The sequence below is a fragment of the Hetaerina americana genome, unplaced genomic scaffold (assembly GCF_022747635.1).
Source record: "Hetaerina americana unplaced genomic scaffold, ioHetAmer1.1.p SCAF_112, whole genome shotgun sequence".
NCBI lineage: Eukaryota > Metazoa > Arthropoda > Insecta > Odonata > Calopterygidae > Hetaerina > Hetaerina americana.
The window spans coordinates 28040-55000 of record NW_027286204.1 but is presented as its reverse complement, the minus strand read 5'-3'; the positions used below and the strand labels follow the sequence as shown (position 1 = coordinate 55000).

General features: G+C 39.2%; 1 protein-coding gene across 3 annotated transcripts in view; it reads right to left on the bottom strand.

Annotated features, from left to right (window-relative positions):
• The window catches only part of Atac3 (Ada2a-containing complex component 3), a 26633-nt gene extending 213 nt beyond the window's left edge, over positions 1–26420 (bottom strand). The window contains exons 1-11 of one of the 3 annotated variants that reach the window (XM_071599768.1): positions 26302–26420; positions 25850–25951; positions 25614–25766; positions 24699–24896; positions 19717–19881; positions 11745–11913; positions 9905–9988; positions 2440–2583; positions 462–602; positions 238–341; positions 1–165 (exon numbers count right to left, since the gene is read on the bottom strand). The exon at positions 1–165 is cut by the window's left edge and continues 213 nt beyond it. In XM_071599768.1, the coding sequence (XP_071455869.1) occupies positions 1–165; positions 238–341; positions 462–602; positions 2440–2583; positions 9905–9988; positions 11745–11913; positions 19717–19881; positions 24699–24896; positions 25614–25766; positions 25850–25918 (1392 nt within the window). In that variant the 5' untranslated portion in view covers positions 25919–25951; positions 26302–26420. Of the gene's footprint in view, positions 166–237; positions 342–461; positions 603–2439; positions 2584–9904; positions 9989–11744; positions 11914–19716; positions 19882–24698; positions 24897–25613; positions 25767–25849; positions 25952–26028; positions 26167–26301 lie in introns of those variants that run through there. The other 2 variants (XM_071599769.1, XM_071582445.1) reach the window with 2 other exon arrangements.
• Between the last annotated feature and the right edge of the window lie 541 nt (positions 26421–26961).

Below are 26961 nucleotides of genomic sequence, written 5' to 3'. Positions count from 1 at the left end.
ACTTTTGGTGATGGACAACAGTTGCTTCTTATACTGTTCCGCTTCCCGTTCCTTCTTCTTAAGCTGCTCTCGGTACTCCTCAGCCACTCGCTTGGCTTCTTCCAACTTCCTCGTAATTGCTGCCAGGTCACTGGATGCATCTCCATTGACGCTGCCCTCAGCCTCCTTGAAAACAACCCAAACAATGTTTATCAGGGTACTATTCTGGTTCTGCACTTGTGACAAACAAATACACACCTGATTCAATGGCTTCACTCTATGCTGTGGTAATAATTTCACCACTTTAAAACTTCTTGGTTGGTTATCACTTTTGCTGACAGTTTTCACCCTTCCAAGTTTGCCTGGGAAACAAGGAATGTATAACATGAAGCGCAAACTTCACAGCAATAGAGATACTTTGAACAATTTAATTCATACCACAAAAAGATGAGACTTCCCTCAATCACCCCCATTACACTTACTTGAAAGTGACAGCAGTTGATTTGTTGAAATGGTGATCACATCTTGGTTGACATTGAATAATTTTCTTCCAATTATATGTCCCTGCTTCAAAGTTTTTGGCATTGGGGATTTTGTCAAATCTAAAGCCAATTTTCCTGCCTCTGCATGAAAAGACAAATCAAAAGGAATTTTATATTTAATTTGAAATAAGAGTTAAAATGTAAGTACTATAAATAGTAGACACTGTCAAGCCCGATACATAATACATGCCACACTTAGGTAGGTGATTGCAGTAGATGAAACCTAATGTATCCAATTTGATCATTCAACATGCTTTACATGCTCACAATATGATAAACATTATATACAATGTCTGTTCAAAAGTTTCCCAAACTTTTTGAATAGTGCACTTCCAGTTGGTTTTTATTTAATTTGCTTGAGAAGTTGTGTCTGCAAAAACTTCCCGAATAACCACCGTCAGCCTCTTTGTTGGTATCTTGCTTTGTTAATTAGTCACGGCCATTTATGTGAAAAAGTGGAGGTTGCCAAAAAAACCGGATCCACAGAATTTATCTCTTTGAAGGAGCAGCGTCGAAACTGAAAATCCTCACAGAAACTTTTGAGTTGATTACCAAGGCTTATTTATGGCAAGGATGCTATGAAACATACTGCGAGTTATAAGTGGTTTACTTGGTTCCAAAAGGGGCAGCAGTCAGTGGAAGACTACGAGCGTTCCAGAAGACCATCAACATCAACTGACCCCCACATCAAGAAAGCCAATGATCTCGTTTGTGCAAATCAACATTTGACTGTCAGGGAACTTGCAGAAGAGTGTGGTATCTTGATTGGTATGTGCTATGGAATCCTGAACGAAAAATTGATAATGCATCGAGTCACCACCAAATTTGTGCTTTGCCTGATGTCAGCAGACCAGAAACAACATCGAGTTCAAGCCCATCAGGAAGTGTTTGATCGAGCGGAAGAGGATGAAACCTTGTCCAGGATCATAACAGGTCATGAGTCATGTGTTTATTGATGTGATATCGGAACAGAAGGGCTATCTTCACAATGGATAGGCGAATCATCCCCCTGCCCCAAAAAAGCTCGACAAGTTCACTCGAATGTCAAGGTGGTGTTGACTGTTTCTCCTATTCAAAGGGATCTGTGCATCACGAATACCTCCCTAAAGACCAGACATTCAACAAGGAGCATGACCTGGAGTTTATGAAATACCTAAGAGAGGGAATCAGGTGAAAACGGCTCAAAATTAGGATGAGTGGAAGTGGTTTTTTCACCGTGATAACTCATTCATCCGTCAGAACTCGTGAGTTTGGAGCCAAAAACAAGACCGCTGTGCTTCCCCAACTACCCTGCTCAACAGACGTGGCCCCGTGTGACTTTTTCCTGTTCCCCAGACATAAAACCAAAGGACCAAAGGAAAAAAGATTTGCCACCATTCCAGAGACAGAGAAAATTCGAAGGAGGAGCTTATCAGCATTCCAGAAAGACAGTTTCAAAAAAGTGGAAACACCGTTTGAATAAGTGCACACATTGGGGAGGAGACTATTTTGAAAGAGACATAGCCAGACCAATAATTTGTTAGTGAAATATTTTGTAATGCATAAAGTTCAGGAACCTTTTGAACAGACGTCATAAATCACCATTCTATGGCAACAAAATGGCACCAATTTATATCCACCAAGTAAAAACTAAATACAATGAACATATTTCTTTGTTTAATATTTTAAAAATGCTACAATTTTGCACTGAGACATGTTAAATAATGGCTTAATTTGCTATAAAAAGGTATGCTCTTTTCCTAAAAACTTAATACATGCAATCTGAACATGAAAATGCAGTATTTTTACCATAAAATACGTAGGACTCATGTCAATAACTCTAAAGGATAATTACAGATCATTCCCCCCTCCCCATTTCAGGTCTGCCGTGCAATTGCAAAGGGTGTAAACACTCTTAAATATGCAGTGCTATTCTCACCAGTAAGTACAACTGTCTGTCCACTTTCCATCGCAGAGGCCACCAAAGTGGATTCATCAGCGGGCAGCATAGTAATTCCATGAGCTTGAAGAATATTCATTGTGGCAGATGAGGATTCCCTTGTATCTTCTGAAATTTCTATGTCTATTTCATCATAAGAGAGTAAAGACATCAATGAATATTTAAGTTTAAATTTAGAGAAAATACAAAAAATAAACACTTTTTATATTCTCAAATTAATGGATGTAAACATAGCATAAGATAAATGCAAAAATAAATAAATGTCATCAACCAATACATAAGTGCTTACATCGATGAAACTGGCTTGACCAATCAGCACCTATGAGTGCCACATGGCATTGCTATGCATCTAAGCCAAAACAGCTGTTGTCACGAACATTCCAACTATGGCAACTTGATTACAATGTTTTACAAAGACATTTGTTGGTATTTGACCCCACTGCTTGCAAAAAGCAGAATGTTTAGTTAAAGTTTACATAACATATTAACAACATGCACTGCATGATTTATAAAGATGGAATTTAGTGGTGCCTTTTGGTACCAAAAAACGCTTTCAATTTGAAACCACTTTCATTTTTTTCCTCATAAATGAATGCAGTTTGTAGTTTTCAATGGTGAATCGATACATTTTTCCTATCTTTGTCTACTCGTTGCATAGGCAACGGTGCAAAAGTTGACACAATTCAATGCCACTAATGTTGCTCTCAGTGTCAAGGTATTCAACTGAAAGGCATTAGGTAACACTTTTTCCCTGAGGTAGAAAAGCATATCTTTTTCTTCATGTACATATTTAAACATATTTGACCCTTAATGAACCTAGTGCAAGGCCACGCAAAGCAGGAGCAGCATTCATAAACTCAAGTGAAACATGAACTTTGACAAAAGCATGGTCACACACCACAGACTTAATGATAGTAAATACTTTATCCTAAGCAAGTATTTCAGATTTGGTTACCAGGTATGAAATTTGCACCCACAGGTAATTCGGCTGAATTTAGGGTATACCTATGGAAATAACACCCAAGAAATAGAGACTACAAACAGCAATTCAGGAAATCAGCAATACTAATACTGGACAATCTATGAGAAGACGAATAGCACTTGCCTTAAGATCTCTTTTTTGACTACCATTTACAGATATTTCTTCTGCAGCTTATATCATTTCACGCCACGATCTACAAAATAATATCTATTATGAAAAAAATGTGACTATTGTTCTTTTTCTTGGAATGAATGTCTTGAGTTGAGACTTGAAGAGAAGAGCCTCCAGCAGTACAAGCACTTGAACAACTGCGGAACAGATGTCCCTTCACACTGTGATCTGCTTTTGCAAGGGAGGCACCAAGAAGAAATCAGGAGTACTACAGAGACAAGGACACATCCACTGTGTGCTCAATGGGTCAACGTAAAAGTGCTCCCATTTACACATTATGGCACTCACTGACTCTCGAGTGCTGCTGCGAGAAACAAAATTACAATGTCACAATCAAATTCTTTGAGGTCTAAAACGAGTCTGCAGCTGGCATCCATCTCATGGCCCAAGGAGGAATTTTATCCTAGGCCAGGGTGCCAAGTAAGGATTGGGGGTGGCTGCTATTTACTGGACTACTTGATCCATGCATTCCTCAATTTCACAATTCCTGGATTCTGCTGAGGAAAATGGGAGCGAACATATCTCTGTTGCAGATGAGATCAACTATTCAGAATCGCCTTACAAACTAGGAACTAGTCCCAAACAAATCTAGCCCATTGAAGCATAAAAACAGGATGACTAGTGGGAAACATAATTTGATATGATGAGATTAATCATCTTGCTGTTCTGGTTAATTGTATCCATAGTAACTTTGTGGAATTGCTTCATATCAAAATGAAATACACTATGTTATCCCACAGAAGTACAATCTTGCTGTTCATAGAGAAATGACAAGTAAGTCTGCCCATTCTAAACCTTTCAAGGCATCTGCAAGGTGATGTGGAGAAGAATAGAGAAGGTGAGGTGGACTGAAAGAAAACCTATTGAGGAAGCATGATGGGGAGGGGAGGGGATTGCAGGGGGAAATCATGAGAGGACGGGAGAGATGGACGCAGAGCATATTGATTGGTAGGGGGATGTTGAAGACTGTGATGGAGGGGAGAAGGTTGGGGAAGCGAGGAAAGGGCAGGGATAAGATGAGGATGTTGGACGGGATGAAGGGCGGAAGGAAGCACTCGGAGATGAAGAGGAACCTGATGTAGAGTAGGTTGCTGGATTGTGTTTTTTTAGGAAAGAGAGAAGTAAATGTATCATTGTACGCTTGCATAGGCTGAGCCAATCAAAGACTGACCTTAGCACGTAGAGTACCAATAATATTAACCAGCAAGATAGCTTTATAATGTGAAACATTCAAATTTTTATGTAATTAGTTGATAACAGATCCAAACCAAAAGTACATAAAATTCAGAGCATGATTGGCTTTTAATACTTTCCAAGCATTTGCCATCTAGATTCAAAATCGTGTAATTGTTGGCCCGGGGTGTGTAATGCATGCTGCGATACAAAATTCACATCACCCTCAAGAAAGAAAAAACAATGCAGGTGTGGCCGACTTTTCCATAATTTTCTGTGCCTTTCTTCCCTGATTTCAAATTCATAACACACTATCCTCTAAAGCTTAAGTCAATCAATATGACTACATCATAATATCTTTGTGAAACCTTTCTATTACTTAACCGTTCCATCAAAAGTTTGTCCTTACAAAGCTGTTGTTTTTCCCACAAAAAATGATACCTTAACACATGGGCACACTTAGTATTACAAACAAATTCCAGCCACTGCATAACATTCTTAGATTTCAAATAATTTTATCGGTACTTGACCAGTAATTTAAGAACTTCTCTGGTGACCTCCACCAATTGTTCATCAAAATTATGATACTGAATTTATAATGATTAAGGTAAAAAATACAATAGCGGAAGAAGTTCCAAGAGCAGCTTTGTGGTCAATTTCACTGACTTTGGCATGGTTGGAATGTGGAATTAGCAAATACTGCCTTTGTGGAATTAGCAAATGCTTCCAAATGTGATCCAGACACTTGCCAAAGTGAGATGGTATTCTATCTGGACCAAGCAAGAAAAATTTATATTTAAGTTTCAGAGTTTCTTACCAAGTATGCTTGGGGTAAAGTTGTAATTATGTAATGATAAGAAACCACAGGGCAATAGGATACAATTGTCTATTGGTTAGATCTGTGCGGTATGCACAATGCTACATTTGCGAATTAAGTGAGGCAGACTTTAAAACAGGCATGTGAGAACACCAGTTGAAAGCAAAGATCTAGACTTCTTCTAATCGTGTTCCGCCTAAGATCATGTCAAGGATATGGAAATCCATGTCATTGAGGTAATACATTGCAATTAACAGATTTCAATACATTGGTCATAGCTGTGATTTCGAGCAGGCTACTAATGCCTTTTCATCCACTTGTAAATTCTCTGCTCTTGAATATTCAAGTGCAGAGATGAGGCGTTGTCTCGGGGATAACTTTATGGAATTTTTCTTTCAATATGCAGAGACAGGTAGAGAAGCAGAGAAATCCAGATTGCTTCAAGAGGATCTACCAAGCATGGATGAAAGAACCAAGTGCTATATGCTGCTTTTGGACCAACGAGTTATAAGCCACAGGAGAAAAAGGAAATGAGCCACTGGGCTAGAGACTACTCAAAGAAAGACAAGAAATTAAAAAGAACAAACAAAGCATCATATTAAACAAGCACATAATGAGGATTGGTCTTTTCTAACAGCCTCAGAGGTGAATGTTATAAGGTTATCTGAAGAGTTACCAACCTCAACATCAAGATGGCAGCACTCTTCAGCAAAAATTGGGGAATGCGATTGCTCATGCGTTAAAAAGGTGCTCGCCAAAATCGACACCCAGCGGTGGTTGGGCAATCGCTCAAGTGAGCCACTGCGAGGGGTTTTGTGAAAATGGACAAAATTGAGCATTGAGCTGTCACTGAATATTTGTTTTTGAAAAGTAAATGCACATCAAAGATGCATTGGACGCTGTGCACGGGGACTCTGTAAGCACCATTTACGACTGCAAAATTTTGGAACACTGAATTTTTTTAATTGGCCTCGCCAAGCTGGCTGATGATGAGTGTACTGGACGGTCCAAAACTGGGACAACCAATAACATCAAAAACCAAACGGCACTGGACAAACGTCAAATTGAGGTTAGAGATACAGCATAGGCTATGGGCAAATCGAAAGGATGCATTGGTCATATACTGACTGAAGAAGACATGGACATGTGTAAGCTATCCACGTGTTGGGTGCCACATTTCCTCCCTTTGGACCTAAAATGCAGAGAAGAAAGTGGAGCAGTTTAAGCGAGGTGAGTTGGATATTTTACATCGATTCATAATTGTAGGTGAAACTCGGATCCACCACTACACTCCTGAGATGAAACAACAGTCAAAGCAGTGGAATGCAAAAGGAGAACCTGCTCTGGAAAAGGCGAAGGTGGTTCCGTCGGCCGGGAAGGTGATGGCTAATGCTCATTGGGACAGTCATGGTATTGTGTACATCGATTACCTTCAAAAAGGTAAAACAATGATGGGAGAGTATTACACATCATTACTTGACAAGCTGAAGGAAGAAATTGCAAAAAAAAAACAACTGCACTTGAAGAAGAAGGAAAAGCTTTTCAATCAGGACAATGCAGCTGTTCACACTTTGGCGGTCGCCATGGCTAAAATTCACAAATAGCACTTCTAAAAGGTTGTCCTATCACTGTATTCACCAGATCTTGCCCCAGCGACTACATCCTGTTTCCTATCCTCAAAGTTCTGCTTGGAGGTAAGAGATTTTCATTGGACAAGGAGGTTATCGCATATGTAAATGCACATTTTGCAGAGAAAATCATCAACTATTATTAGGAAGGGTTAAAAAAGGTAGAGAAACACTGGAAAAATTGTATTGGCTTAAAAGGAGACTATGTTAATAAATAACAATAAATTTGATGAAAAAATTGCATTAGACTTGCGCCTGATCTGAAAATGCATGGGGATAAAATCCAGGTATTCGGACTCAAGTTTGATGCTAACACTGAGAGTATCAACCAGAAGCCTCGGGAAACACTAAGGTCACTGGAAGATGAGAAGCTGGACAAAGTCATCCTTTGGTGAAAGGTGCAACGGGGATCAAGTGGTGTTTGAGGAATTCTTAGCACTTGAGCCTTGGAATAACACAATTCATTCCACACTGCTTCAAATTGGTCAGAGAAATTTTCAATTGTGACCCTTGCGTGTACATTATAAGAGAAAACGAAGGTACCGCATTTATTCCCTTTTGTACTGATAAAGGAAACAAGCAGACTGCAAAGGAATAAATGGCAGTGTTTGAACTAAAAGATTTCAGAGGGGCAAAATATTGCGTCGGCACCAGAGTAATGGGAGATAGACACGAATCCTTTGAATGGATCAGAAAAGTAATGCAGGAAATTCTATCTAGATTCACTATGTTTAATGCAAACTATCAGGAAACCCCTCTTGAACTTAAACGCAAAACTGCTTATAAAAATTTCAAAAGGAGTTAAGCCAAAATTAGTAATGAAACTAAAACGTGCTGAAGCAGAGTTGACAGGCTGTCTGATTTTGCATGTGGTTTTGGGCCTTTTGACGGGTGGTGCCCTAACACCCCCTGCCTCACGCTCTTGCAGCGGCTTGCGGGGTTAGATGTAGATGAATCTTTCAGTCATTACAATTCTTCATAAAGCCTTAGGTTGCCAGTGTATTAAGTCAACTCAGTGATGAGCACCACAGCTGATCAAATAGTGCAGACATATTTGAAAGGGAATACAAATTACTCCCATGAATTCAAGCGGAAGGGGACGGAACTCAAATGCAGTGGGGTTTGCAGAAGCAAATTGGGCGAGAGATGAGAGTGACAGAAGGACTGATTTTATTTACAAGTTGGCAGGAACTCCTGGGTAAATCCAACAGATGGGCCCTCCATATCGGGAAAGGTTGGCTTTTAATTAATCTCTCACTCAACTGCATTCAAAGTTCTGTCCATATCCATCAAGTGGGCTCACTTTCATATACAATTAAAGCAATAAACTATTGCATGTTTGGAAAAACATAAAAAAAAGTTCTGCGTGGTGATTAAACATTTCTATTTAAAAGAATTAATACTGAGAGAGATCAAAGTCGAGTTGGATGAAGTTCATGGCACATCTGCTCCTGTGTTTGCAACTGTTCAGCATTGGACAAATGAGTTTAAACTTTGACATACATCCACAGATGATGAAGATCTTCCTGTTCAGATGCGACATCCTATGTAAAGATCGACAAAATCCACGCAACAGTTTGTGGCCACAGGAAATTCAAAAGGCTCGTACAGTGTTTAACCGAGTTGGTACTTTGCAATTAATCTGTTCTTTAAATCTACTGCTCAAATCAAATAATATCCAATAATAAAAATGTATTGTTTTATTGTTGAACATGCATTTGAAGTTAACTCTACCATTGCAATCATGTCAGCTGTTTCCTGAAAATTTCAATTTAATTTTCTCTTATAACTTATTTTGGTTTACATATATACTCTCTTGACTATAAATCAGTCTCTCACTTGCTTTGTCTTTTCACTACTGCAATTCTGTGTTTTAATACGGGATGCGGCAACATAACTACATTTTTTAAAATGCAAAATGCTTTCAAAAAATGAAGTTATGCTGCCGTACCTTGTATCTTCTAATGGAAGAAGGGACCATTCCATCTATATTTTACCCAAATAAAGACCTCTATCCATCTATATTTGGCATTTCATTATTTAGAGCAATAATTTGTATTTAATACTGGATTTCATTGATTATTGATGTCATAATTTCTTGTCATATGATTTTATTATCCTTCAGTTACAATAGGGTTTTATGCCTGTATATTCTTCAAAATAAAATTAAATGATGAATTAAATAAAAATATGCCAAAGTTACATTTAAAGCATGGATGCAATTGAAATCTACACATACTTAAATTACATAATGCACATGGATGTGCATAATGATTCAATTGTTGCATATATTAAATAGTATTTTGAGTAATGGAGTCAAAATTCTTTTGAAGTACATGTACTCCAAGTACTCTAAAATTTCTGGAAGAAATTTTTGAAAAAAGTGAAAATTAGCTAATACATACAGATCTGATTAGAGGTTTCTTTCTTTCAACTGACCGAGGAGATCCCAATAAATTTTCAGAGTTTAAAAAACAAGAATTGAGGGTGCTGTAACATATTAAAACTAAAAATGGCACTTCACACTGACCAGTGGCAGTAGATGCTCAAATCCATTGACCACACAATTTTCCAGAGAGCATTTACTGGCATGAGCAGTGGAACAAGAGCTCTCAACATAGATTCATTAAATAATAAGAGAAATGAAGTGGCTTGAGCCTCTTCCATACAAACCTTTATCTTCCTCCGGTTCGAGTTTAATGTGGTGGTCTAGAAACACTTCATTCTCCTTGGAATTGGGTTGTGCACTCTGCATGACTAAAAGTAAAACAATCACATCTTCTTATTTAATCAGAAAAAAGTGGAAAGTCAATTAACACACAAAACAAGCAGAGACACGATCGATGAGGGATTAACTTTAATTCTACAAATCAGTAAATTATGCAGGGACCTCAGAACTTTTTACATTCAATGCAAATTCAAATTCAGGTGATGGCCTCAAGATTCTTGCCACCAGATTAGTCATTAACTGGTCAGTTTCCAGTCAAAGATAAACAGAATTATCAATTCACTTTTGTAAGTCCCGTTGGCTGCAGAATAACATCCTTGTCTGCCAACCCAGAGGTCACACGTTCAATTCCCCCTAACTGGGTTTGCCTCCGCTTGGGTGTTTTTGATGATATCTTTTGTTATATATATCATTGCTAATAGTCTTATGTGAAGGTATAAAAGTGCTGTTAAAAAGAAAATAAAATAAAGAAATATCCCTATGCCCAAATTCAATGTTGACCGAGAACTAAAAACTATGCAATGCATGACCATTAACAATGATGACAGCTAGGATCTGTTAACACCCGCTGGGAAAGAAAAGCACTAAGCAAACAAAAGCACGTCTCTGCATCCAGAGCTGATCACGGAAACCTGAAAATGGTGCCAAATCCACAGCATACAAGTTAGCCAACACAATCCGAAAGGATATATTCAGGATCTCCTTTTACACCCCTTTCAACTGGTCTACAGTGAAATGCAAAAATAAAGATTTCATCGATAAATCCAGAAAAAGTGGAGTGTGTGAAATACAGTGTGATTGCAAAGACACATATCTGGGCCAGACAGGAAGGAACTTTTCCACCCATGTGAAAGAACATGGGAAAGGTACAATCCTAGGCAACACCAAGTCGATGTTTGTGGAAAGTATACTTGAGACAAACCATACCTTTGATATATAGGGCCTTAGCTAAATAAAGGGAAAGAGCTAGAAGTGCTAGAACCATTAGAAATCATCCAGCGGGTGAAGAATTTCTGTTTCCAGGCTGATTTTCATCGTACAACCACCACCAAACCATAGTCCATTTGTGACCTGATATATTAATAATAAAACTTATATCATTTTCTCCTTTTCCAGAAATAAAATACATACACAACATCCGATGTCCAGGCATGGGGACTTTCAACATTGACAACATCACTCACAGACAGAACAGACACTGGGTCTTTTTGGGAGGAAGCTCTCATCACTGACCAACCATTGTCATAATCAGGCCATGACGGTTGATGGGCAGAGAAGGGAAGAAGGCTCAAGTCTATTTGGGGATGGGTCAGGCAAAATGAGGGGTGGAGGGGGAGTCAGTGGCCTTGAGAAGGGAAAGCCTTCGTTTTGGGAACAGTCGCGCCATCATGACCGCACATGCAGATAGCGCAAAAGAAACCACAGGGTACTGTCAATTACTCATCTGCAGGTTCACTTCCTCGGCTGTAACGCATGGGTCGGATTGAAAAACAATTTTGGCCTTAGTGATATTGGTTCACAGAATGCTTGAACTGCTGCATACATATATTTATATTCTGGAAGCAATCAAGAAGACATGAATGGGAGAATACTTTCACGGCATCTCCCTAAATTGGGAAAATAACTCACCAAAGAAGTGGAAGCAGCAGCAGTCTTTGGCAGTCATGGTGGAAATGTCAAAGAGCAGAGCCCAAAATTTAAAACCGTACCCATGGGAAATGTTTTGCTTTCAACGAGGACACTCCATTGATTACAGAGAAATGGCGTGGCATTGCCTTGACTAACCCACAGATGACGACGACGACGTAGTCTCCACTTCCTCCTGGTGCGTCACGCTGGGCACTTGCGTCAGCTCTTCGGCTAAGCTCTGAGTCGCAGCCAATGTGTCTGCTGAGTCTATGTCCACCACGACAGGTCCCACCCGACGAATCTGTCCCCTGTACTGATCCCTGGCCTAAAATTTGAAAAAGTAGAGATATCCCAGTTATGTCCACCACATGAATTCACCCACCAGTCCTATTTGCTACACACCTCATTCATATCCCCTTGGGACTTTTTCTGAACGCGCTAGGATGTAAAACAGATTTAAATAAATCCATCTTCCCTTTCTAATTTATTTTCTGCTATGTCATCTTTTGGACATATTACTGCCTATTGAAGCACATCAACTAAGGTTTGAACACACACATTGGCATTAACCAAGTGGCATTCTGCATAAAAACAATAGCAGAGTTTAGAGAGAAATTCAGCAAGTAAAAATATGGAGATTTGGATCTGCTTTTTTATCTTCTCTTCATTCATAATAGCTTAGAAAAATGTTCACATTGAAATTAGAGAGGTTGTAAGATTCAGGAGAGCACAAAAAATGACCACAAAGGGATGAGTGTCCTCCGAGGCGTTACACACTATTCCAGTCCAGTCAACGCGAATGACTTTTACATTGGAATCTTTGCATTTTGATGCACATTGGTGGATGACTCTACTACAGTTACTGCCTCCACTCCCATACTTATTTGAATCAATTTTCCAAAATTATTTTAAATTTAAAAAAAATTGCAGTAAATGCAAAACTCATCGGCTTCCTACATACTTGGTAAAGGTACCACAGATGAACTGATCTTTTACTTACACCTCAAAAATCCAAAATACTAGTTCCAGTAGAAAAACCTACTACTTCCTGTTAATAAAGAAAGGAACTTAACTGCCTATGAGGCTCGGGCAAGATTGGATGCACCAGCCACATTTTGATCTTCCCCAAGAAAAATAATTGAAAGTTTCAGAGAGAAGACAAGGGAAGAGGATTGACATGAACGTCAGGGACTAGCGTATGCCAATGTCCTTTCTTTCGTTATGTTTGGAATTTTTCATGGAGTACTACACTTGAAGAATACTTCAAATTGAACAAGTGCACCTGGTCTTGTCTCAGACTGCGCAGGTGCGAATGGGGGATGGGGAGTCCTGATGGGCAGTTTTAGGAAGAGGAGTAGGGCAGGGCTGTTCATTATCACCCGTGTTGTTCAAGGTAAATGAGGAGGAAATGATTAAAGAGGAATGGGAAGAACTGGAGGTAGGAATGAATGTCAGCATGGAATTCGTGAAATCAGTTAGTTTGCTGATGACCACGCTTCACCAAGGGGCTTGCAAGCATTGGAAAGTCAATCTAATAGCCACTCTAATATGCAAACAAAATAAGCTAATGTGGGTTTTCAGAAAGAAGGAGGCCAAATTAAATTGCAAATTAGAAGTTCAAAAACTTAAGCTGGTGCAACAGTTTGCATATTTCAGTGCACTGGACCAAAATTGACATAGTAGTAGGGACATAAGATGGAGAATTGAGTTTGGCAAAGAAGCTTTAATGAAGAGGGAATTAACTACAGGGGCGTTGGGTAAGGCTGTTACAAAACGTTTGATTTGGGTATGGTTTTTTGCTGCGTAAAAACATGGTCATTGAAGCAGGAAGAGGGAATTAACTACAGGGGCTTTGGGTAAGGCTGTTACAAAACGTTTGATTTGGGTATGGTTTTTTGCTGCGTAAAAACATGGTCATTGAAGCAGGAAGAGGGAATTAACTACAGGGGCTTTGGGTAAGGCTGTTACAAAACATTTGATTTGGGTATGGTTTTTTGCTGCATAAAAACATGGTCATTGAAGCAGGATGATGGGCATAGATTGGAGGCTTTTAAAATGTGGGCGCGGAGAAGGATGGGGAAGGTGAAGTGGGCAGATGGGAAAACAAATGAACAAGTGCTAGGTGGCGGAGGAGAGGGGATTTTTGGGAGAAATCGTGAGGAGACGGGAATGATGGATGCGCAATGCATATTGATTGGCAGTGGGACATTGAAGACTGTGACAGATGGGAGAGTGTTAGGCAAAAGAGGGAGGGGCAGGAATAGGACAGGGATGTTGGACGGAATGCAGGAAGGAAGTATGTGGAGATGAAGAGGGGCTTATTTTAATGTTGGATTTTGAGGTGTTTTTTTAAGAGAGACAACGAAATTGTCATTACACTGTTTGGTAGCTTGTGTCCATGTCAAAACCAACCTTAACCAGTAAAACTAGTGATGATAACAATGATATCATATGCATTTGTTTAAATGCCATAGTAGGCACCCGGCAGAGTGACTGCTGTGCAGGTGGCTCCAGTCATATTTTGCCCCAGCCTCTCCAATATTTAAAATTGCTATTGCCACTCTCACCAAACCTTTATTAAAATGATGGCCTCAAAAGATGCAGAAAGAATAAAGACTTCCCTAACTGACAACAAGGGTAATTTTACTATCAAGATAACGAGAATCAACTTTGACCTTCCCTTTTCTTTCTCAGTCTTTTGTTTTATTCGCAACCTCTACACTTCCCCCCCTGTCCCTCTCCCTGGGGGTGATGCCTCACGCCCTCCGATGCCAACGGCGGGGAGCCATATTTACCACCTATGCTGCCAAAGATGGGGGCCATAAGAGCCATGGAATAGTAGAGGTTTCCCCTGCTTGCTTTCCAGTTCTGCACGACCTGTCGTAGAATGTTGGTGGCCCATCAGATAAGTGGTTCGTTCATGTTCCTTTTCAATGCACCCAAGAACTCCTGTAGTGGGAAAACTAAAAACCGCTTGAAACTGAGTTTTCTTCTAAAATGTGCTCCACCATGCATGTGCTCTTGAGGCATTTTACTTTCCTTTTCCCTTATCCCTGTAACACCCTCCCTCTCTATCAACCCTTGCCATGCCCACCTGGTGCTAGCACCTCCTGCCACACACCTTTTTGGTTTATTTGTTTTCTTTAATTTATTTAGTACTAATCCGAAAACAGCACTTTTGGCTTTTACTTCAGACTTTTAACAATAACATAACACTGAAAATAACTACAAACACCAAAGCCCTGGTTGGAGGAAATCCCACCTAAGCGGGAATCAAACCCGTGACCTCACAGTAGGAAGGCTAGATTGTTACCCTGCCACTGGGGCCAGCTAGATTCAGGTGAATAAATACTCATTATTAGCAATGAAACCCTATGGACAAGGAGGTCATTTAAATGAAACCCAATACTGAGACTGAGGGATATATGAAATAATCGCTTATTTTTGAAACGTTTCAGAAATTTAAGTGTTATTACCCTGAAATGTTTGGCAGAGGAACATAAGAAAATTATTTTGCCATCTTGTTTAAATATTCCTCACATTATCTATTATATATTCATCACAATAAAATTACAACAATTAATCAATATGAGTACAATCATCAATGTAATTATATTAAGCACTTTCTGAAACTATCCATTCCCATCAGTCATGCAAGAGCAACATCCAGAGCAACATCCACTGTAATTTACTCATTGCCTGGATTTAGCAGCCCGCCTCCTGAGGCCATGCTAAGTGGCGTGGTGGCCCAGTGGGCAGAGCAGTTGCCTACCAAACGGAGAGGCTGGGTTCAAACCCAGGTAAAGGCTTGGGGCACCCTGTGCCAATCTAAAAGCATATGTGTCTTTCAGGGAACCAAAACTTCTTGAGGCATCACAAGTGGCACAGGGAAAAGAACAGCCCTCTATAACCTGTGAATGTCCCCTCTAAACATGCCGTGAAGATTAGTGCCATGTGAACTTGAGTTGAAGACTAATTTGAAGTCAAAATAGAAGCACTCATTTATAACAGCTGCATGCAAGGAATGTGAAATCTCACATATCACAGAGGGAATGATTCTGGAAGACTGAAATGCATCAACACAAACTCCCAGAATTAGTTCCAGCAGTTCAAAGATTTTTCCTGGATTCTTCCAGTCATAACCTCCAAATGGCCGAGATGTTACGTACAAGTGCGGAGTACAATTGAAGAGCCGATATTATCGAAAGTGTTTGCGCTGGGCGTTATATTTCGAAATAGTTAGATTCTTCTGGTACCCCAGATGAGCTGCTTACAATATTGTGGCTAAGTATAATGCTTCGGAGACGTCTGGGGAGGGTTACGCTAACCCGGCGAGGAAACATCATTCGAGGAAACGCATGTCACGAACTGCAGCAGTCGTCGAGAAAGCTCAGGCGCTGATTTCAGAGGACCCGGGGCGATTGCTGGGGAAATTGGCGACAGAATTGAATGTTAGCAAGCAACCAATGCATCGGATGCCAGAGGAGGACCTACGGTACAAGTCGTACGCAATAAAGGTGCGACACATGCTATCTAAGGCTGCCAGAACAAAGATGATTGCTCGCTGCAACCTGCTCTTGTGTTCTCTAAAAAATGAAGCTGCGGGGCGAATCAGATTCTTTCCTGATGAAAAAATGTTCACCTTTGATGCAAAGCTCAACCAGATAAACGGCTCTTCTGGCCATTTATCTGGTTGAGCTTGGCAGTTGAGCTTCTGGCTGGCTGGCTCTTCCACGACCTCAAGGATGTCCCAATGGTTGCTCAAACAAAATTTCCGGCTAGTGTTCATGTCCTCGGTGCTGTGTCAAGTGAGTGTGATATCATGCCGCCACATTTCTTTGAAAAGGGACAAACTATCAAAAAAGAAGTCCATCTGCAAATTTTGTGAAGAATGTCATGAAACCGTGGATGGTAACTGTGGCCTTGGGGAGACAATATGTCTTCCAACAGGACAGTGCACCAGCTCATACGAGTCATTTAGTCCAAAACTGGCTCTCAGGTAACATTGACACGTCCTGGTTCAAGGAGTTCTGGCCTCCGAATAGCCTGGACTTGAACCCCCTCGACGATTATGTTTGCAGCATAATCAAAGTTCAAGATTGAGTTCAATCACTAAATCACATGTTGTGTCATTCAATGTACGAGGGTCATCCGGAAAGTAGTACCCGTTCGTGCCGCATGAAGTGCTGACGACGCGAGTAGCTGCTGGACGAGGTCAGATAGCTTCAGTGGCTTGTCTGCCTTCTCTGAGCCAAGTTGCGTGACGCTAGCATTGCCTGTGTTGTTTCTGTGATTGTTTACAATGTTTAAAAAAATTGAGAACGCCGCCAGTTGTGAAGTGAGGGCAGTGATTAAATTCCTCAATGCAAGAAACGTTCGCCCATGTGATATTCATCGCCAATTAAAGGAGGTGTATGGAGACAATGTAATGGACGAGTCGTCTGTTCGGCGGTGGTGTCGCAACTTCAACATGGGGAGGGGGAACACACACGACGATGAGCGTTCGGGGGGACCGTCTGTCATTACAGACCAACTGGTGAGCTCAGTTGACGAATTCGTGAGGAACGATCGGCGCGTCACAATTGATGACATCTGTGAGCATTTTCCCAATGTGTCTCGAACAATTGTTCATGAAATTGTTAAACACCATCTGCATTATGCAAAAATTTGTGCAAGATGGGTCCCTCGCGTATCTCAATGAGCTGGCGGCGAAGGACTATGCAGCAGGAATACAGAAACTTGTCACACGTTATGACAAATGCCTTAATTTGCTTGGAGATTATGTTGAGAAGTAGTTTAAAGTATCCTCTTTCAAATAAAATTTTTTATGTTTGTTAATATTTACTTTTGTGTCTTTATTTCACGAACGGGTACTACTTTCCGGATGACCCTCGTATAGTGCATTTCTTTCGATTTAATGTGCATATATGCTTTTACACACAAGAGCTAAGTGTTGCATAAAATCTTTAAATTGTAATAATGTCATGGGATCTTAAGAGATTGTCATATATTACAAGGTGTGGCAATGAAATAACCGTACTGGTGCTGCCATCAGCAAGCGTGCCACGGCAGATTTGAACACGACTCTGCCCGTTAATGCTTCCCCACCCCAAGTTCCGTGGGCACGGCTGTACATCGCTCAGTCTTCCTCTGGCCCATTCGAGTCCTTACATAGCGTTTCGTTGAAAAAATACAAATTGTTCAGATGAAGCAATGAGTTCGCGTCAACTCTTCTCGTGAAACTGGGGAAATCTGCCACAGAAGCTCATTCCATGTTAAAGGAAGTGTACGAAAGTGAGTATTTATCGCACACACGAGTTTTTGAGTGGTTTAAAAAGAGGGGACGTGAAAAGACCACAGATGATCCATGTCCTCGACATCAAAACAGACGACAATATCCACAAGAAAGGTAAAATGGTCGGTGAAAATCACCATCCGAGTGTCTGAGTTCTTGCTGATATCTCAGGACTTAACAAAGAAAGTGTCTCTCAGATTTTACATGAATTGTTCGACAAGCACAAAGTTTGCACCAGAATGGTGCCAAAACTTCTCACTAAAGAGCAAAATGACTCAGAAATGAACATTTGTGCTGACCTTTGATAGTGATCCAGAATTGTCAGACCAGAGTGATTACTTGGGATGAATCAAGGTTTTTTACTCATGACCCTGTAACAAAGCACCAAACGATGCATTGGAAGAGCCCAATGGCAACAAAAGTGGAAATGAGCAAAATTCAAATGATTTCTTTTTGTTGGAAAGCATGGAATTGTCCACATTCCCCGGGTCCCTCAAGGTCAGACTGTCAACCAACATTATTACGTCTGGGTTCTGACTGCCCTTCGCGAACAAGTGAGGAGACGAAGACCCTATTTGTGGAGGAGCAATGCCTGGTAGCTTAACCAAGGCGATACCAACATGCCAGCCCATTCCCTCTTCTCTGTCGACGAGTTCTTTGCAAAATGCAGAATCATCATTTGGGACCACCCACCATACCTGCCCGATGTGGCCCCCTGTGACTTCAGGAGAGTACAGCATTGAAGGCGATAAACATTCCAATGTTATTGGAAATCAATTCAATATTTTGTCGCACCAGTCTGGTTATTTTACTGCCTCACTCGTGTTGCATTTTTTTGAATTTTGAATTCATGAGTGACACTTCAGAACACCAGAAACAAGTCAGTGGAAGGGCATTTCAACCTCAGACTAATAAGATGGTATGAGAATGGAGGAAGCAGAAAATTTATTAAGTTAATGCAGATATAAGTAAAAAAACCTCACAATCACGTGCCCTTAAATTAATGCCCAGAAAACAGAGTGAGCACAAAGCCTGGCCACATAACCGAAGACACATCTTACTGTGATTGCTGGTGAATTAACAACTCAATTGCAGCCTCTGGACGTTTCAGTCAATACACCGTTCACAGAATCCATGCAAAATGGAATGAAGTAGATTGTGGTACAACCTCATGGCATCACACAGACAGGAAATATGAAACTGGAGTCAATGTCTTATGTTTATGAGTGGGTGGAAGTTAAAAATGAGACTATTATAAATTAGCGAAGCGCTACATGGTAGTGAAGATGACTTTGTACGAGGAAAGTGATAACTCCAGTGAAAACATCATATGATTTTAACAGCAGTGGTGATGAATTTCTGGGATTCTTCAATGAACATATGCTTACATGGAAGCCATTTTTTTATTGCAACAATTCCATTTTATTTGTATTAAGTGTTAATATTAAAATACTTTAATCCTATTTGTTCTGATCCATGAATTTTGTGCAAGTTCCAACCTGAAAAATCACAGTCCATCTTATGGGCTGTTTAGTGTCTTCTGGGACAGGAAATATGGTAATACTAAAAGTTTAATTCTCATAATAGGTAACTTTTGTTCAGAAACTTTCCTATGGTCAGTATTCATGTTTTTCGGAGGAATTTTTACAATATCACACCAAGTTTAATTCCCTTTTGAATGGAGTATACATATATTTACTTCTAGAGGATGCAAAACGAAAAGTAGGCCAGTTTTATGAATTCATCAATGACAGTGGAAGAAGACATGGAAGCCAAATAACTCAAGGAATGGTGGAATAATGAGGAATTGAATGAATCATAAAACACTCTTACCTGCAGGATCTGCACGATATCATTCCTGTTGTTTTCAAGGGCAATACTGAAAGGTGTCTTATCAAACTTGCTAAGTGCATATGGATCAGCACCATACTGCAGCAATACTTCGATCACTTCCAAATGCTCCCTCTCCACAGCCCAATGAAGAGGCGTCATGTGCAACTGAAAGGGCAACCATGAGGAGAAGTGCCTGTTCATCATCACTTTGCCATATATACAGAGCACCAGAACCATTTTTGGTCTCTGGAAATCTCGAGCAGTTAACTTAGCACGAGGCCACTTGACATTAAAAAATATACATACCTCACATATTAATCAAATACATATTGCCAAATATTAAAATAAGACAATTGAATAGATATTACAATGGAAATGCCATAGTACCATATTTCCCATTGATTCCATGAATTCTGTGAAATGGTAAGAATTATTTCATGGCGCCCTTAGAACCCTGGTTTATACATAATTCCATGTGAGTTTTAAGAATTTGTTTTCTTAAGTTTGATTTAAGTGACACTGGCAAAAAAAATTCAATTCCAAAAAGAAAACCTGAAATCTGCAATCCTAAAAAAGTACTTTCTTAGTTTACAAGTTTACGATTGGCTGGTATAGCACCTGCAGGTACATAGGCATTGGCAAGAACCTGATGCTAGACTAGTATTGGAAGGAATGATGGGATAGACTGTTTCCATTGGGAATAATAATACACGGTTTAAGTGAGTAACTGGTGAGAATATTAAATTGTTACAAAAGATATTTTTCAATTGAAGTAGTTTAACAAGGTCTCAACTTCTTTCTAAACCACTGTTTAAAATGAATAATTGCCCTTAAAAGTAATGGATAATCTCACCCAGTCAACAAAATAGCACAGCACAGCGCTGAAGGAAGTTGTGACATCACCTTGCGGAAACTCAAAATGCCTTGTCTCCATAAAGTTTTTTGGTGAAAAACCAAGCATTCCATCTGGCCCTATCTCCCAGTGAATTCATTCTTTGAATTTTCACTCAATTAACTCACCTGGATTTTCAAACTATGTAATGAACAGATAATGTACCCCAATATTTTCCATGTTTCAAAGCTGGTTTGTGAAAATGGATGACTATATTGCAGCAAAGTCCTTTCATATGACGATCCAATGGCTTTCATGAAATTCATGCTAGCGAATGATTTTTATACATTAATAGAAATTCACAACATGAAACATTACACTTAAAAATATATTATTCTTAATACTTTGAACAGGAAATTTCGCTTCAGCAGACAAGAATGATATCAATTGTTATTCCTCAGATCTTTTTAGTGCAATTTCTCCAATGATATGATGATAGATGCTTAACTCGTGCACTGAAATTTTAGGACTGAAATCAAGCCTTGCTTAATGAGTAATTCACATTGTGAACATGAAAATTGGTCCTGGAAACGACTCGCTTCGAGAGTGACTTCACGCATGGCGAGTGAAGAGGCGAGGGGAATTCCCAGATTCACTGCACACCTGCCGCTGCAGTTTGTCTCTAGCATTCGTTCCGCTAGCATCTTTGCATCGCTAGTGAACACATTTTTCCAATCTTGCGTTCAAACATATTATGAGTGGGCGATCTGTAAATTAAACCCCTGCTTCTTTACCATTCATAAACTCCACGAGCCCTCAATAAGTGTTACGACCGTAACAGCAGGCTAACTGAGATGTGGAGGTCACAGGGAACTTTCGCATTGCAGCAATGCATGCGAGGCATTGCCCTAAATAAGGCAGTGGCCAAGGGTGCCATACATTTATTAAACGATCATTCTGAGTTGCATTTCTACCAAATGTTGAAGTGTTGGTGAAATCAAATGTCTCTGGACTGTTTTCTAGCACAAAGTAATTAGGTAAGTATCATAAATTATTACAATTTATTTTGATTAAATTTGCTTTTAGAAATTGAGTTAGAATTCCCGGTCGCTTCATTCCCAGTGGGAGAAAAGGTGAACTTCATCCAATTGCTCTAAAAAATGTATAATAATTTTCATAGAATACACACCTTGTGCACAATTTATTTTTTGGCATGGAATGCATTTTTGTATCAGAAATTGATTTGTGCGTGAGAAGCTGTTTCACTCCAAGAAAAAGACCACAGAACAAATTATGCTCATTGCATGATGTTCCATTGCACATATGCAATCTTATTTTTTCATTGTTACTCTCATTTTCCTACATACACCATATTGAAGTCTTGTATTTACAATGTATTTTTAATTTCATTAGTTCTATGACGGAGTATATTAGTAGTTCAATCAGCTTTGTTTGTATGAAAAGGAGAATAATATTTACACCATCAATTGCGAAACCTGCCCAAAGAATTAAATAGGAGCAACCAAAAGCAATGCCAGGATCGCCTTCAGCCCACATTTAGAGTATCGAATGACTGTGCTCCATCCACAGGCAATTGCTTTTATCTTTTATGCTTCTTAATGGTTCCCTGCTGGTTTAAAAAAAAAAGAAGTTGGAGGCTCCCCTCTCCAGAGGGCATTTCTATTAAGCAGGCCACTTTTAACCAGTCTCTCAGCTTTCATGGTTATGGATTCTTTTTATTCTTCCATTATGGCCCAATGAAATAACAGTGGAAATACTTTGTCATAGACAATGATTGCTTTCAATACAAATTTCGATAATATGAAAATAATAAGTTTAACTAATCATTGCATACAGAGTTAAAAGCAATAATAACCTCACCGGATCTTAAGAGAGAAGGTACAGTATTACATTTAAACTTGAAGTCCTGAATTACGCTTCAGAAAACTAAAACAAGACATCCGAGAGGCATTTCAGCCCACCACATACTGATATAATGATATGAGAATGGAGGAAGCAGAAAATTGATTTAGTCATTACAGATAAGAGTAAAAAAACCTCACGTTCCCATACTTCTGAATGGACAAAGATTAAGGAAAATTTTAAGAGCTGGATAATATAATCACTGGAACGACAGGATGACTGTTTCCACAAAAATGATTTTAATGAAAGTGAGGACATTATGGTGTAAAAGATTCATGAAGAGATTTGGTCTGTGCATAGATACCAGTTCTACAATAGCAAAATAACTGCCCCTTGAATACAAAAGAAAGGTTATAAGGCACTAACTCATCACGTTACTCTCTGGGAAGATTAAAACAGCCGTCGGTTTATAGTGTTTGTGATTGAAAAATTCCAGGCGGAAAGTGAAAATTGAAAGTATCAAAACGTCTTTTTAAATGTGTAATTAGCAATGCACTACATGAAAGCTTAGATGTCATTGCGCAAGAGGAAAGGGACAACCCCAGTGAAAATGACGAAGCAGCAGTGATGGCAAATTTCCAGGATCCTATGATGATGTGCGTGTCCCTGCTAATATTTTAATGAGACAATTTAACATTCTACACATTAAAGGTTAACATTAAAATACTTTGATCCTTTTCTGTCTGATTCAAGCATTTTTCTTGAATTCTAACGTGAAAAAATCCCATTTGCTGCTTAGCATCTTATGGACCTGGGAATACTGTACTTGAGGCACAACATCCAGTGTGCCCGTCCAATATTGAAATTAGCATAAATAGGCAGAAGCAGAAACGTTAAAGACCTATGCTGCCACAAAGAAATATATTTCTGGCAGAGTAGAGTTTACATTTGATAACTATTTTCAAAAATATAAAAATTGAACTTCTTTCTTTACTTGAATTTATTTTTAGAAAAACTGGCACAATAAATGGAGTGGTAGTCCAGTGGGTAGAGTGCTGGGCTATTGACCAAAGGGCTTGGGTTTTGACTAGAGGCAACACCTCCTGGCAACCTCAGTTTAACCCAAGTCTTAAGATTTTTTGGGGACCAGATGTTCCTTGGAAGCCAGAGGTGGCCCAGAGAAATGATCCCATTCCGCCCTGGAGTGTAACTCTTGCATTCCGTATATGCCTTAGTAATAGGCGAGCTCTACCATCCCCTATCAAAATAATCTTCCGGTTGATTTCTGAGGTTTGGCTTGGCACAACAATCATAATATGTATACAAATATAACAGTATACTTTTCTCCACTGTGGCAGCCCTGAATTCCACGACCGACGGAGAGCCACATGACAGCCGTAATACTGGATTGCCAATGCATTTTAAGTTGTTTTGAAATGATATTAACTGCCACCCCTAAGATGACATATTACAATGTGAAGTTTTAACTATGTTCATTGTTTTGTTGTGAGGGCCAATGCCACTTATGATTGCAAATTAATTTATACATTTATTATTATTTATTCTCACTAGGCGATCAAGATACATTAAAAAAAGAGGTCAAATGATATAAGGTATGTCAATATACGATCATTCACATACTACACAGAAAATTGTAAAAAAGACAGTACAGAGCTGTACGTAAATAAATATTAAAGGTACTAAACATAAATATGCAAAAATTTACAACAGGCCACCCTACTGAGAATTTAAATATTCTTTCACAGAATAGAACATCTCCTTTGGCAGGTATTCCCTAATTTTCACGTTAAAACTACCAACAGTTTCAATGGTTGGGGTGAATTCTTAAATGATTTTATGCCCATTTTAACCTTTTAATACTTCTTACATAGTTGTAATGCGTAGATCATTAATAACATTATTGTTTCTTTAAACCAACATCCAACATTTAGAGGGGATCGAGATGGTACGGGGGCTAACGTACTTCTCACCCAGAGGGCCCGGGTTCAAATCCCGGCGTTGTTGAATATTTTTCAGAGGTATCTCGATCCCTATTTGAGGTGCTTTGTGGAGGGCACTTTGAGTGAGTATGCTGTCTGTCGGATGGGACGTTAAGCTGTTGACCCCTTGGCGCCTTTTGTTAAGAGTAGGCTAATGCCGACGCCGGGTTTCTCTTCATCCTTTCCTGTCCATCCCCTATGGCGCAAATGACCTCAGCTGTCGGTCGCCTGCCCTAAATACTACTACTACTCCAACATTTAGTGGACATTAAGTATTCATTGCTCACCATGTCTCTAGCACCCACATCCGCTCCCATCCTGAGCAAGAGTTTGACGATTTCCTCGTGGCCTTCATTGGCTGCAACATGGAGAGGTGTGCGATCAACCTTTGTGCGAGCATCCCTAGATATTCCAGCTCTGAGAAGCGCTTCTGCTGTTTCAAGATGACCATGCTGTGCTGCATGATGCAATGGGCTGGTTCCCAACTTAATGAAAGAGAGAGTAATGCCATGAGCAGTGTAGTACCACATTAACTGTCAACACCGGAACAGAGCAGTACGAAAGTGATAAGAACCTAAAAAAATATTCAGTCCCTGTAAGCCCTCTCTAACAAAAACTAGAAGAACTAGAACTAAAACCTTCAAGATTTATTTGAATAGAAGGTTTTTTCATTAAGAGTGGACTGTTGCCGAGATTAAAATCACATCAAAATACACTTCAAATACCTTACCACATAATATTTTCTCCTTCAATTACGTGGCCGGCTGCAAATGGTGAACTTAAATAAAAATTAGTACTAGGCCCATGGTTTTAGTAACAATACAATGGTTTAGTATTTTAACACATTCTGGATACGTCTGAATGGCACTATTTAAAATATGCGAGGGTTTACCACTCGCCATATTTCCTCAAAGAATAATATAATTAATTTCAGAACATACGAATATTCCTAACTTCGAAAGAAACATTTTTAGGGTCATAAATGTAGGAACACAATAATAACCTTAAGGTTCATTAATATGCAGAGTACTTCACGCTAGATTAATAAAAAATACGGCGTACCGCTTTTCAGCAACACATAAGTACGCAGTCTTCATTCGTAAGAGTGGTTCCAAGCTAGGTTGGGTACAACTTGGCCAGGGAACTACTGGCATAAAAACTAAAAATAATTGATAAGCAAATTAGGTGTAGTTGGTACATACCCAATCTGAAGTGAAAGGTGCACCTTTCGCCATTAAATTTCGTACTTGTTCGAAGTCGCCTAATTTGGAATATATTAATAACTTCTTCCCCAATTCCATTAGAGACACATTAGGAAATAGTCGGAGTGGGGTAACCGTTGTACCGACCTCAAGCTGCAACATCAAAAGTGTATAATTAAAAAATGAATAAAACAATATACGAGTCGCGATTTCCATTATATGATCCAGCATCTTACCATGGTGGTACCTTCGACAATACTTCCATGGTCTTCGTCACCATCGCTAGTACAAATCACGGCTTGCATTTTAATCGAAATTTACGACATCAACATAATAGCCTGGAATAATGAAATGGTTCATGTACACTCTAGCCTTTGCATCCAAAATTATTATAAATTAACACTAATTTCTTTACAATGCTGTAAGCTTCCAGGGCATCAAGGAAACGATAATCAGCAGCCTTACGAGACCAAATTATAGTACATTAACCACTTGAAATGCATATTAACAAATGTCATTGAGATAATGGAAGCAGACTTCAAGCGAACGACGTTCATATTTTGAACAGGATGTTTTCATTTTCGCCATATTGCACTTCCTCTTCCTGTTTGAAACGGAAGTGGTAACTCATAGAAAAATCTATGTTAGGTGGAACTATTTACTCTTTAAAATAAAAATAATTTCTTACCTAATGGCGATAACATACGTTTTTGGGATTTACGACAACACAATATCGAGCTAGAGTTTCTACAGCATCCAAATAGATGCCTCACGTAGGTTGAGCATATCGACCTTCTTATAGACGACTCATTACATCGCCAGGTGAAATCGGTTATTTAGTTTACATTCTGTACAATAGATGTCACCAGAGTGATACACGGATATTTGTGCGGGAGTTGACATGAAAATTTGAATTATTTGTAAATTATAATTTTCCAGCATCATCAGCAAGTGTCACTCTCAAATACTGATGAAAACTGAAACGGTTAATAATTATAATTCCTTTGGTGGGCAGTTATTTCTTTTTAAATATTCTATACATTTCTGTGAGTTAAGCATATGACGTTATTTGTATTATGCCTGAAGGTGATGAAAACCCATTCTCAATTACTTTAAAAGCAATGCTGTTTTCCTAGATTATACTGTTTGGTTTTAAAGTCATTAAAATAATTCAAGTGACAAAGAGCCTTTATCTTCAATAGAATGTAGGTTCCCTGTTGAAGATCAATTAGTAGCGTTACTCGACCTAATCAAAACCTTTGAATGAAGATAATAAAGTCTAGATAAAAGGGAATACATTATGTTTCCGAAATGTTAATTAACATTTAATTTTATTTTAGGTGCAGTA